At 34.4% G+C, this 14,798-nt stretch overlaps 1 protein-coding gene across 1 annotated transcript in view; it reads right to left on the reverse strand.

Moving 5' to 3' along the window:
* The window catches only part of Ubr3 (Ubr3 ubiquitin ligase), a 94,905-nt gene that overhangs the window by 31,550 nt on the left and 48,557 nt on the right, over positions 1 to 14,798 (reverse strand). The window contains exons 3-11 of the mRNA XM_072541183.1: positions 13,686 to 13,947; positions 11,588 to 11,824; positions 8,349 to 8,577; positions 5,794 to 5,973; positions 4,394 to 4,620; positions 4,132 to 4,290; positions 2,012 to 2,193; positions 1,511 to 1,650; positions 1,149 to 1,458 (exon numbers count right to left, since the gene is read on the reverse strand). Of these exons, the coding sequence (XP_072397284.1) occupies positions 1,149 to 1,458; positions 1,511 to 1,650; positions 2,012 to 2,193; positions 4,132 to 4,290; positions 4,394 to 4,620; positions 5,794 to 5,973; positions 8,349 to 8,577; positions 11,588 to 11,824; positions 13,686 to 13,947 (1,926 nt within the window). The remainder of the gene's footprint in view (positions 1 to 1,148; positions 1,459 to 1,510; positions 1,651 to 2,011; positions 2,194 to 4,131; positions 4,291 to 4,393; positions 4,621 to 5,793; positions 5,974 to 8,348; positions 8,578 to 11,587; positions 11,825 to 13,685; positions 13,948 to 14,798) is intronic.

Below are 14,798 nucleotides of genomic sequence, written 5' to 3' on the forward strand. Positions count from 1 at the left end.
ATCTAAGGACACTTATACTACAACCAAAAATTCGAGAGAACTTCGAGACATACTAGTGAATGAATTGGCAGTCTCTTGCAGAATGTGATTCAAAATCTGATCCAAAGCATGCCCCTTCTTTTATAAGCTGTTGTTCCTACCAGGAGAGATTATTCACTACTGAAGTCCCTAAAATATACACTGTTTCAATGGAAAGCATACCAAAGTAAAATTGTTAATTTTCAATAAATTGTGAATAACAAAAAATTTTTTTGTAAGCCATTTTTACTAATTTTATGGTCAGTAGTGTAGATAAATTAAAAAGAAGAACAACAGTGGAATAAAAACAAGTAAGGTAGGTAAGATAATAAGCAGAAAGATATATGAACGAATAAACAAGATATTGAGGAAGGAAGGTGCGAAAGAAGCATACAAGAGTTAAACTCTCTCTTCAGTCTTGACCCCCGGAGAGAGTTTAGTAGTCGTCGTGATGTGTACGGTTCGTATCCATAGATTTATGTCTCTCATTGGTCTTTTGCAGATTCCCATGATCTGGTCAATCCATCTTGTTGGGGATCTTCTTCATGGTTTTCGGCCTTCTTGTCTTTCCTTGAAAAATGAGTTCCTCTATATTGTCTGTATTTGATCTCATTGCAGATCCAAAATAGCTTAATTGTTTAGTAGCACTTTGTAGGGACGTCTCTTACCGATCTTTAGCTACCTGTTAACAGTTAAAATATAAAACATGAATTCCACATACTGAAATTAATATATTAAATGATTGTTTCATCAATGAAGGATATATCCGTTGGAAGATTGGAGTTTTCCTTTAAACATTCCTAACATAAATGTGTTCTTGTACAGATATCTCGTAAGTTTCTACTTCTGGGTCTGAGGATAGGGTATATATTATATTGCCCGAAACAGGTCGCTCCCCTTACTAGCAACAATAAACAATTAATTTGAATTGTGAGAATCTGTATCACTTTTGCGAACATGTAGTGAAATTACTGTATTTTTGGAAATAAATCACAGAAAAAATGATTTATTTGATGTTTCGATTTCACTTTAAATACGAAAAAATGGAAGCTAGGAAAATAAGGAGAAAATAGTGGAAAACGTATCAAATATATATTCACACAGTAAAAATAAGATTAACAAACACTTACAACTCTGTGTATCGATCCATGGAGGTTTGGAAATCTCTTCTATGTACAGCCCTAAGAAGTACGTGGATCGGATCGTACTGTTTCTCCCAGATTTCCGGCTTGGGGACATACATTCCCTGTTGCATATTACCGCTTGCTTCTAGAGCAGGAGCTCGGTAAAACGCTACTTCAGCCAGCAATGATTCAAAATCTCTTGATTCCGACATACCGCACCTTTCCGGCATTAATTCCATCAATTGGGAGTGAGTTTTGTCCCCCATACATAGTAATGTTACCATTTCTAGTCTGTTAAGTGATGTATCTGATAAACCTAAAAAATATTAAGGTAAAGGTAATGCAAGAAGTCAGAAAAATGTAATTACCTAAATTTGTTCGGACACTTATAAGCGTCGCTAAAAATGTAAGGAAGCTTTCCAACATTGGTGTGTCATGCTCTCCTTCTATATAGGCGCTCTGAGTTCCCTGAAAGGGAGCTAGACTCATCCATTCTTTAATATGAAATCTAAAATTATAGAAGAGCTTAGTAAAAAATAAATTTGTACAACTTATGCCAGAATATGGTTGTTCGTCAGGGAAGCAGTCAGAGAATAATCATTAAAAAATCAGAAGGATAATTTTTTTTGCGCCTACCACTCAATATCTTAAATTTTAAACACTTTTTAATTGAAATGAGTTCAAAATTTATTAAATGCCAGTTGTTTTACGTTATTCGATGCATTTTTCATGTGTTATTCCCATTTGGCGTGAACATAAATATATTTGGTCCATAACCTCTTTACTATTGAACATGAACAATATTCTGAATGAGGTGTAAATATCGTATGAATTTTATTTTAAAGTTTATAAAAGCTGTGGGTACTTACTTTTCTATAACAATGTTCAAAAACTTTTCCGACGGCAACCTAGTACAACAAATCTGAAGTAAGTAGAGATCAGCATCAACCATGGAGTTACAAAAATTACACTGGATATACGTCATTGCTTGACCCTTAATTTGAAGCCCGTTCCTCAACCATAAACCATTTAAAATTTCATAAAACGCTACCTACAATAAAATAAATATATTAAAATATATGATACTACTATGTTTCATTATTTACTAACGAATTGAAAAGAACCACAATCCCAGAACATTGTTTATTGTGATGATAGATGATATTGTGATGAAAGGAAGTACAAAACAGAGTTGCACGTTTTTAGAAAATTCAGAACATTGTTGCTACTTGTTCGACAAACTGAGTATTTGTTAATATTCCATTACCTTTACTAGCAAAAAATTTATTAACTTTCTTCTTCAAGATCTAACTAACTACCCTCCCAGGGATACTGTCAACAATATTGTAGATTGAATCTCAGAACTTTCTTCAAATACTCTTTCAAACAACTTTACTATGGTCTCTTTCGATGCAACAAACCTTTTCACTAATATTCCCAGACTACACACCATGCCAATCCTCAATAACCTTTTACTTGCAAAAAAACATTGACTCCATTAAATGTTCATAAATTACTTCTCTACTTAAATTTTGCCTTTCCTAAGATTTCTTCATGTTTAATAATAAAATTTATAGACAAGCTGAAGGTTTAGCAATGCGTAACCCACTATCTCTCCTACTTGCCGATCTTTTCCATGATTCCCTTAAAAACATTTTTGTTCATTCCCAACCACAAATAATGTTGTGATACAGATATGTAGATAATTTACTATTTTTATTGGGAATAATCCTCAATTTTAGTTTAAAATTGAGGATTAAAAAGATGTCACAAGGAAATACCTTCAGAGCAATAGTAGATGATATTTTACCTTCATAGAATGCCCGCCTACAGAACCACAGAATACTGTCACTGACTAATAACACATCCCTATGTCCAAGACAATTATAATAAAGGCATTTCAATTGTTTAACAAATAGCAGTCAACAGTTGTTCCTCTCCTTCTACAGTAGATAACGCCAATACTCAAAAAGAGACTCAACCAAGCCTTTAACTTAGAAAACAAACCCAACACTACATTCATTTTCTCCTTAAAAAAATAGTAAAATTTTCATAACATTCCAAATAAAAATTTTAGACAAATTAACCTTTTAGAAGATCTTGAAATATGGAAAGAAATGAAATTGAACCCTGGATGTTGCTTAAACACATAAGTTAATCTAAATTGTAACTATAAACCTCTTTTTAAATTATTGTGTGACTTTAGAGAAAGAAGAGTGACCTCATGCAATCAAAATTAATTTTTCATTTATTTAACTTCCCTGGACATCCCGGGAACATATTATTGTCTACATCACCTGGAGATAGCTTTTCTAGACACATTTGTGAGCACCTCTACAATTTTTTTGTAGTTCTCTACTTTTGGTTCAAGACGTAGCAGCTCAGAATCTAGAGCGTCTGCATACTTTTGCCAGTTTGCCTTTTTGAAGTTAAATGTCCTTCTGAATGGAATAGCTTGTGGTCTGACAATTGGAAAGATATTTATACCAATTGGTCTATGCTGAGTTTTTGGTATGGGGCCATATACTACTTTGATACATCGATCTTCGAGGCTATTACTTGAAAAACAGATATCCGGGTTATATCCTCTTTTCCAAACTTTGCTCTGAAAAGATGGTGGAAGTTTAGGATCATGGATTAACGTGAGGCCACTCGTTTCGGCCCATGCTGCTACTGCGTCTCCATTTGCGTCCGAATCTGCATAGCCCCAGAGTAAACTTTGACTGTAAAAGTCTCCCAGTACAAGCTGATTGGGTTGTGATTGGAAGTCATCAAATAAATTTGATGTAAGTCAAACATTATAACACTTAAATTAGTTACTTATATTAGGTATTTTATTGTAGCATAGCTCTGAGGATGGCTTTGCAAGTCAAAAGCGCTCAACTAGAAATGAAATATTTTACACGCTTCTTAAATACGTTTCTTTCCATTCATTCATTCATTTGTCATACGTGTATACAAAGAAAAATATTGTAGAACTTGTATTTACCTGTATACGTAGAGGATGCATCATCAAGAGATCCAAGAAGAAATCGCTTGATCCTAAGACTTCGTTCACTGTTACCCCTTGTATCGCAACGGCTTGGCTCAGGAATACAGCCAAATATCGATGAAGAGGCAGATGAAATGAGACTTGCAGACTATCATTCTATAATATTATAAAAATAAAATAATATTGAAAAATAAAATTTAAAAAAAAACGCCTTGTATATAAAATACTTAAAACAAGTATATAGGGATAAGGTACTTACCACTGTAGTGCTTAAGTATGCAATTGCATGAAACCAATCTTTGAGTTCATTGAGACAGGCGTTCAAAACTCTTTTTGTTAAATGAGCTGTAGACGCATCTGTCAAATGTGAAATGAGGGCCCACATAGGATAAGCGCTGGCTTCTAATTCTGCACTAAACGCTGCGTAGTAAGTATTTGGTTCAAATTCTATGTGTTGGTGCAACTCTCGTTGATTTACGTTCATAACTAGAAGTAAGGGAAAAATAAAAATGGTTAAAGTAAAAATATAATATAGAGTTAACAAATTTAAGTAAGTTCCAAATAGAGCTTCTTATTTTAAGATAGAAGAAACAATATATCATTTGGTATTTGGTCTTTATTGGACTACGTTCACGTGGGACAGAACGTGGGCTGCTGAAGAAAAGGAAAGCAGCGTACTTGGATCACATATTTAGGAACTCCAAGTAAAAATTTTTAAAATTGATTGTGGAAGGGAAGGAAAAAGAGGCATCGAGAGCCCCTTTTTCTTCTGCAAAATGGATCCTCATAATGCATTGGTTCAAAGTAAACTTAATAACCTGAGGGATAATCAATAATATCCTGAGAGATGCATCGGAAAAGATATACAAATAGGGTGGCTTTCTCGATCACCAAAAGTGTTCTTATTCTTTTGAGCTTCAGTTGGCAGAATAAGTATGGTCAGCATCAATCATTATCTATCATTCGGATCAGTAAAAATCATTAGTGAATCTTTGTAATCTAGTCATCTAAGCAAATAGAAAAAAGTTATTCCTCAGATCTAGAACCATGAGACGAACTTGTACCTGTTACCAATCCTGTGTGTCTTAATCGCGAGCTTTGGAATGCTTAAGTGTAAAGCCAACTTGTGGAAGTGGGGACCATTATCTGCAGACTAAGATTCCCAAGTGAATGTGGCGTGCTGCAAGATGTAGCATTTCTACTTATCTGCCCTCTATTGGTGAAACTCTGCACAGAATTACAGTTTTTGCATGCAAATGACACGACTATCCAGAAAGCTCTATTTTGGATGGAAAGATTTGATTGAACTAGACACATAATGTAAGTAATAAATTTGTATAATATAAAATATATGCTGATCCACTTTAAATTTACAATGGCTATAGTATATCATTAGTACTCTTTTTAATTGTACAGATAGTTGAATTTGTTGCGGTTTTCAGTGATTATAATCTGTTAAATATCCTGTATAACAAATTACACCTTCCACTTAAAAAGATTTTAATTAAAAAATAAAGCACGGCGTTAAAATAAATAACTTTTGTTGTAAATAACTTTTTGGTATATTTTATTATAATAGATCTACTAAGTTTTACTGCATTAATAAGTGGTTGTTATACAATTTAAAATAATTAATATCAAATCAAGTATTTACTATACCTTGAAACATAGAGAGAAAAACGAACCACCTCTCCAACAGATCATCATCAGACATAAACTTAAGTGCTACAGGTCGATGGGAGAGTACATTTTTTAAATCGGAGACCAGAGGCCAATAGCAATGATCTTTCATTACTGGTTTTGCACAATCGACGACGTAATGGCAGCTTTCTTTTTGATCTAAAAAAAGGAAAATTTTAACAATTAATACCTTAAGTTTGTTCACAAATCGATTAACTCCACTTTTTGAAATATTTAAATAGCAAAGCATTTCGAATCATTACTTTTTATATTACTATTATATGTATTTTACAAATAATAAAGTTCAACAACAAATAGCGAAAATCTTCATCGGCGCGAAAATCATTTTGATGTGCGAATTTTTATTTTGCAAACAAAGTTGTGGATCTAAATCAAATTGATCGTTTTTTGCAAAAGATTTTACCTTAAAGGAAAGGAGTCTCAAGCTTTTTTAAAAGGTTGAAACTAAAGTGGAAGTCAAAAATTTTCACCGCAAGTGAACAGTTTTTGTGACCGGAAGTTAACCAAGATATGTTTTTAGACGGATTTTGATCAAGACGCAAGACGCTTTGATTTTTGCACGATGATTACGAATCCGTTCTCAAAATAAGTGTATCCATCGTCGTTTGTGAGTTATACCGTTTTTATTAATTTTCTTAAAATCGGAGGTATTTTAGTTTTGACAATTTATGCTGTAAAAACTGTAAGCGCTGAATCGAAATCCTTCGTTAATTTTTCTCTATATATTATAGTTTTTTCAATCTAAGACTGGATAAACGGACGGACAAACATTCTATAGCATCGAAATTTTATTTTCGTATTATTTCCATCCAATAAATGACAATTTTCTTTATTATTTGTTATTATTTGAAAATTTACATTATTTATTTTCTGAAGTTAATCGATTTGTGCAGTGAAAGACAATTATTACCAAATTAAAATACTTTTACATGCTCCAGTATGGAGATTACCAAATATGGTAAGATTTCGTCGAACGGATTTGAAAACGGCTCATTTTAGCGGCATTGGTTAAGTAAATTGCGACAATGAAGCCGTGGAGGCCCAAGTATTTCTGCATAATAGATAACATTAACATTTAGCAGTCCGTCACTACTGGTAGATGCGCCGATGAATGAATGCAGAGCTTCCGATCGTTTAACCCGTTCGGTACCTCGAGGCGAAAACACTTCATTTCGCGCTACTCGCGGGACCTCATTATAATTGGCGTTTACATTACGTAACAGAATTAACATTCGACAGACAAATTTTTCGCTGAGATTCAGTTTATCATGCGCAGTTCTATCTTTCGATCATGTGGTATCGTAGAAACGCCAGTGATTGGATGCAAAGTTTCCGATTATTTCGTCCGTCGAAAGAGTCCGGTAATTCGAGACAAACAGACGCCATTTCTCGCACTCCGCGAGATCTTACCATAATGGTCTATAACTTGCATTGTTTATCTGCCTGTGTCGTTAAGTTGTCATTTATGAATCAGGTGTCAATACCCAACAATAGAAGTAACATTTGTCCTACAAATGTTTCACTAATAATCGGTTTAATATGTGCAGTAATGGCCTGGCCGACATCGTTCTCTAAGAAATATGGACCGATGACATTACCAGCCCAAAAACCACACCAAATAGTGACTTTTTTGGGATGCAAAGGATGCATGGATCTCATCTGAATTGGTATCGTGCCAAATTCGATAACTCTGTCTGTTGATATATCCATTCATCCAAAAATTGGGTCTCGTCGCTGAAGATGATTTTTCTACCTGCTCCAAAGACCATTCAGCGAACACACGTCGTTGTCTATGGTCGTTTCCCTTCACCTTCAGCTTCTGCGTCAGTTGTATTTTATAAGGATGCAGGCCCAAGTTAAGACGCAAAATTTAATAAGCTGTGGTCTGTGAAAGGCCGATTTTTTGGTCGCGACGTGAAATCGACTGCTTCGGATTCTATTGCACACACTAGAATGGCAGAAGCGCGCATTTTCATAAAATAATTTTTTCATTTGCACGTGTGCAGTTGCAGTTCAACAGACTGAATAAATGACAGCAATTTGACAGTTGTAGCTTCGAAAATATGGCCGCTATTAACTGTCATAGTTCGAAAGTCCTTATTGGAAGACCTGTATCATACAACATCGCAAATACGCCAGTGTCCTGCTCAAAGACGCACTCCATTATCGTCCTCATCGACTGTTCTTGACAGGAAATATGTTCTTATGTCCTACGTTCACGTAAAAGACAACTAGTGTGACTAAATTAGTTACCAACCGCTAACATTACAGTTTTACTGGACGCCGCTGCTTGGTTAAATTGTTATTTCTCTGTGATTTGTTTTAAAATTAATCTATTATTTCTTGTTCTCCGGATAAAAAAAAATTTCGATTGAAAAAAAGGAATGACGAAAAGTGTTTCTCAATGAGGGAACTAATCACTAAATATATTTATTATAATAATAAAACTTTACTGGGCGATTGGTCAGTTTTTTTGTTAATTCTAAGTATAGATAAAACTCATTTCTACTTACTATGCAAGTTGCTCTTAATCAAAATTTTGCTCATCATATATTTGAGACTTTCTACCATGACGTGCAGAAGATTTAGCTGTTCGGTCATCTTTAACGCTAAATTTTCATTTGAAAATAGCTGAACGCTAACGTGAACTACTCTATTGCTTAGCGTGTCAGGATCGGCGGATCTTTCTAACATAATGGATATACGACTGTAGTGAAGAACCACAGCTCTTGTTAATGCTTCCTGTAAAACAAAACAAAAAAAGAGATCAATAAAGAATCTTAAGATGTGCAATATTCTAATACATCAATACAATTACGACAAGCTTATTAAGCTGTAGACATATTTATGTATGTATGTACTCAATATGATAATTTTTTATAAATTTAAACTTAAGATTTAATAGTTTATTTTATGGTTCAATGTTTTTACTGATACTGGTGACAAATAAATTAAGTAAAAATTAATACTGCATTTTACTATATTATTTCAACTAAATATTGAAGATACTGTTTGTGTATTAATACTAGAGGCATATTGAGAGTTACGTCTCTGTCAGATACCGGCAACTGAAATTGAGAAAGAGGTGAGAGAATGAAGGGGATATGCAACAAAACGTACACAATCCAGTGATCAGTGGGAATGAAGGTGTATTGTGATTTTTTTTGACGCTGATTCCAGTCCTCTAGAAGATTTATTGACCTAGATACTGGGATCATAAAGAAGGTATGTGTTCAAAAAATGTGATGTTTTTGGGTATGAAGGGGATAAACGATGGTCATTCGTAAAAAAGGTTTCGTATGTCGCTGAAAAAGAAGAAGAAAAACCCTCTCTCAATCCACCACTCTCGCCTAGCTGCACTGCTCAGTGCCGGCCTAGCAGCTTTCGAAGATGAAGCTCCCGATCGCTGTTACCACCAGATGTGAAATGCGGAAGAAGGCCTACTGTTAATTGACTTTTTGTCTCAAAGAAACGCAGTTAAATTCAACAGATACTTCCAGACAATAAAAAGACAGACGTGAAATCCAAAACCGCCGGCAAGGACGATTGTCCAGTGGTAGGTTTCTCCATGAAAACGCTTGACCTCATGTCTCACATCTAACTATACAACTGCTGAGAGATTTTGGCTAGACTGTTGTACCCACCCCACTCTCTCCTACAGTCTGGACCTAGCACCAAGTGATTATCACTTATTTCTAACATTTGGGTGGCTTACGGTTCAGTACCGATGATGAAGTCAATGAAGAGGTTACTCAAAGGATTAACGGTAGATTTCTATAATATGGGGAAACAAAAGTTGGAACATCTTGTGCAAAAAAGTTTGGACAGAAACAGCGATTATGTAGAAAAATAGCGTAAGTTTTAAGTTTTCAAATGATGTATACCACTAAGAAGAAAAATAAAGCTGTCTATTTTTAAAATTCATGGGAACCTTATTTTACGAATGGCCCTCTTATACCGTCATCGTACACGACAAGTGTCCACAAGTAACAAATGTTTTTCTGGCGAACGAAGGAGTTATGTAACCAACCATAAACAACACATATTTTTTCTATGCATTCATAAAAATAATTAAACAAAACTATTTCTTGTGCGTGAAGGAGTTATGTTCTAAAACACTACACATACTCTATTTATGCATTGGCAAGTAAATAAGGTAAGTACTAAGCAAAATACTATATACTACCTGTACGCACTAAACATAACGATCTTACAACTTTAAAACAACATGAGTGTGCAGCCAGCTATTAAAAACTGTTTAAGTAGCTTGTAACTAGTTGTTCGGTGCTTATATCACTGCGACCTATAAATAAATACATATTGTTTCTGTGGGAAGAAAGCATATCCCTGTTTGTAAAAGAGTGTCAAAACCACAAAAAAGGTTGAGTTGATCCAACACAGAAAGGGGAAATAAAATAACCGACCAAACAAAACACCTGAAGATGTAGAAGACTACATCGTTCAGTACATTTCTGGTTTTCCTACCAAGGAATCCTATTATTCAAGAAATAAAAGCATTCACAACAAATATCTCTCTCCAATATTGTCTATTTCAATCAAGCACGTTATAGCTTGAAATTGGACTTTGGAACAGGTAGAACATTAACTTAAAGTTAAAGAGTGCATGAACCCCTTCTTTTTCAATAATGAGTTTAACTTGTCTTCTGGACATCCTAAAGGCGATACCTGCAGCACTTGCGATGAGGAACACATAAAGAATAACAAGTTACCTTTTAGTCCAAAAAGGTGACCGAGAAATAGCAAGGAGCACAACAAACATTGTGTACATTACATTAGTTTTACAACAAACAGGTAGTTTTATAATCTGGGAATACATATAATTGCAGAGAATATTGATTATTGATAGGACGATATGATGCACTTGCTCTGACAACCAAGCAAGCAAATGTAGTAATGAAATTGTTAATAGGCTTTTGAGGATCATTTTATCCTTTGGATTGATTCAAATAAATGGAAGGGATAAAATAGTTTAGAACAGAATCTTTTGGATCGTACTTCTCTAAAGAAACTTATGACCCATATATGCCCTTATACCCCTATATGGTTCATCACCAGCTCCGTGAAAAGAATTTAGTATTCCAAGTCTTATCAGGAATTCTGGAGCATTATCCAAAAAAAAACTCCAAAACTTAGGACAGCTATATCTTCCGATCAGCATCAGTGGTTTTATGAACAAGTTTTAAATGAGCCAGAAGAAAACTTAACAGCAGCAAAAAGTGAAAATGCAAAAAATTGAATGTACAACGCCGTTAATATAGATAAAAATATCAAACTTTACAGAGGCGTAAATGAGTTAAGTGCACATACCTACGTCATGTAAAAATTTTAAAAATAAATTCCGGTGACTTTTACCATAAAAATGCACTTGTAAAGCTACTTATCATCGTATGGCCCAATGTTTAATAGTATAACAAAATTCTTAGAAAATTAAGTCAGTTAAAGATAAATGGAATTCCTATATATAAAATTTTATAAAGTATTTATAATGTATACAAACAACAATCATATATAATCAAAAAATTTTTGCAGAATAAAACTATGTGTTTAATAGAGGTATATCAATTTTACTTCATGAGTAAAGGTATGAAATTTTATTACAAAATATTAAGATTTTTTACAAATTTGTGAGTTTTACAGTGAATTTTCAGATCAGAAGAAATTCCTTGTGTAAAATATTTATCTTGTAGAATAAAGTTATACACAAAAATATTTTAATGTAAGCTATACATACCTTATAATCGGAATCCGGCAACATATTTAACAACAAACACACGATCTTTTGTGGAAATTCAAATTTAACCGTCCAGAAAACTAATTCCTCAAGAAACGTTTTATGCACTAAGTTCTCTATGGGTTCTGGATTGGGCAACGATTCGAGAGCTTCTTCATATCGTCGACGTGATTCCACCAGATACTGTTCATATTCGGTGGATGGGTTTTCAGGAATTTCATTTAATACCCGATATTTCTGTAATTAAACAAATAAAATTATAGAGTTATTAAGAAATGAAATAGTTTATTGAATCTAATTTATTCAATGAAGACTTATACTCTAATACTAAGGTACTATAGAATTCTATAGATAGAATCAATGCCTGGTCTCTGAAAACAAATGGTCTCATTCACAAGGAAAAAGTTAATTTCCTGTAGTCGGCTAATATATCACAACCTTTTTTTTATTAAAAAATCCTTTATAAAAGGTATATTTATTTAAAAAAGAACCGCGTCGATTATCATTGCGCCGAGCTTTCGACATCTTCTTTGATGCGTTTTTCAGAGCTTGCGAGGTCTCAGTCTCCCGAGCCTCCAGACACTAATACACTGATCAGTAATCAATGAATTACTGATGCTGTGAATAGAGGACGGGTCATTTATACCGTCGATGGTGACGTGGCTTGGCTGGAGGTTGACGTGGGGACCAGCGTGGGGATTCGCGCGGGAATTGGTGCGGTGGTTGGCGCGAACATTTCTGACAGTAAGATTTTGATTGACGGGTGGAGCGGACGGTATTTTCTTTATGAGAAAGGTCTTTAAGTCGAAGGTAACCGTATGGCGTCATCTCTTTTATTGAGACAATGTGGCATTTTTTCATTTTTTATAGCTTCTCGGATAATTCTTGGTTTATAGAAGCGGATGGGGGCTATGGTTCTGGAGTTTTCAAAATCAATTTTGTGACCTGTATGAAGACGGTGTTGACCTAGAGCTGAAATTGAGTCGGAATTGCGAACAGAAATGGAATGTTCATAAATCCTATTTTGGATTCTACGATTTGTTTGGACTATATATGATCGGGGGCAGTCTGCACAAGGAATTTCATAAACTCCGTGTTGTTCATTTTGAATGTTGTCTTTGATTGATCGGACAAGAGATGAACGTTTTTGTTGGGGGGTTTTATTGTCTTTGATTTAAGAATTTTGTCGATTTGGAAGAAAAGCTAAAACTGGAGATGGCTTCGTGACTTGTTACAGAGTAATTGAAACTTTTCGATAAAGCTTGAGTGGCAATGATCGAAATGGGAGTATCAGAAAAGTTATAAACTACTATAGTGGGTTTCAACGTTGTGGTTTTTGGAATTTGTCCCATAATATAGGATGTACATTGAAAGAATGAATAGATGACCAGATATTAAAAATACTGATATTTGTGACATCTAGTTTTCGTCTAGTGGAATGAATCGAAACTAATGAAAGAGCGGGTGTGAGTGAAATTATCCCACTATTGCTATACGTAGCTTCAAAGGAATTAAGGAAGTTTAATTCCCAAAATTGATTAACACTAAAAGCACTTAAAAATGTCAATTTTGAAAAAAAAATTCGGTAAATCCCAAGTGAGTAAGAGATAGAATATCGCACTGAAATATCAGAGAAAACAAGTATATTTGAATATAAAGGGAAATAATATTGGAAACTATGTATTTGAAAACTTTTAACAATTCAACTAAAATAGAGATGACTAGATAAATGACCATATTAGAAAACTTAAAATAAAAAACTGGATAAAAAAATTCGTACACAGAAAACAATGGGGAGAGTTTGTAGATAAAGGCAAGTCACGTAACCAATTAGTACCAAATGTCGCGATTCCCGCGAGAAATAAATTACAAAAACCTAACGAGGGCGCTACAAAAAGGTGGTGATGGCATTAAAGATAATGTTGATCAACTAGGAATTAAAAAAAAATTCGTTTTCAAAACATCAAAAATTTTAATTTAGGAAATCTATTCTAACCGTTGATACACCTATAGGTGTTAGGAGTGAAGTTTGTGGAAAATAAATCACTTCTTTTATTATATTCAATTAAAATAGGTACATAATATGAAAGTATATTACCTGTGGATTAGTAAGAGCTGTCGTGATAACTTTTCTCATTAACCCACCCATGTTGTTAAAATCCGACAACATGGTTATGAAGGCGTCGGCATCCTGAATGGCTCCTTTGTACGCGTCCGCTGTACCCATCCGACTGTTTTCTCGTAGATGTTGTATAAGACGCAATATTATTCTAGGCATCATGGCTTCTGCGACACACATCAGATCTGTGGGCGCTTTTCCTTTGGTGGATCTCTTGTTCGGCCCATGTCGTTCACAAAAACTGCAAATATAAAAATAATTAACAAATAATACACATATAGATTTAGTAGTAGTTTATACAAACGTTACATAAATTTTAACGCTTTATCTAACGAAAAAAATAAATGATCACTTATAACAAATTACACGTTTGCTTAAATATAGCAACAAGAGAAAGAAAAATGAAAAGAGAAAGAATAAAAGCAAAGGGAAGCGTTAGGAAACCCAAAGTAGAAATTATCATTATCATCATTCTGACTTGACAACCCTGCGTGGGCCCTGGCCTCCTTAAGAAATTCTCACCAGTCGTCCCTATCCATCGCCTTCCTCCGCCAAGCACGTATTCCCATATTTCTCATGTCTTCATCGAGGTTATGAAGGAACCTTGTTTTGGGTCTTCCTCTTCTTCTCTGACCAATGGGTATATCAAGGAACGTTTCTCTAGCTGAGTCATTTTGTTCCATCCACATTACATGCCCTATCCACCTCAGACATCCTATCTTAATATGTTTTTCGATATCTAGTTACTGGTATATTTTATAAAGTTTAAAGATGTATCGTCTTCTCCACGCTCCACAGATTCGCCTTAGTACTTTTCTTTCGAAACATCCTAACACGTTTTCATTACTTTTTGTTAAGAATCCAGGTCTCTAAACCATATGTTAGAACTGGGCGTATTATTGTTTTGTAGAGTTTTATTTCTGTATTTCTCGATGTAATTATGAATTTTAAGGAGGAGATTGAATCCAACATCTGTTGGTCGTCAAATTCTGCAGTTTATCTCTGCGGTAGTATTATTTTCATTGCTAAAAAGCTAACCACAGGAACACCTGTAGGAAGAAGAAGCAAAGGCCGACCGCGAATTAGGTGGTT

Source organism: Diabrotica undecimpunctata, chromosome 8 (genome assembly GCF_040954645.1).
Source record: "Diabrotica undecimpunctata isolate CICGRU chromosome 8, icDiaUnde3, whole genome shotgun sequence".
In the NCBI taxonomy this organism is placed as follows: Eukaryota; Metazoa; Arthropoda; class Insecta; order Coleoptera; family Chrysomelidae; genus Diabrotica; species Diabrotica undecimpunctata.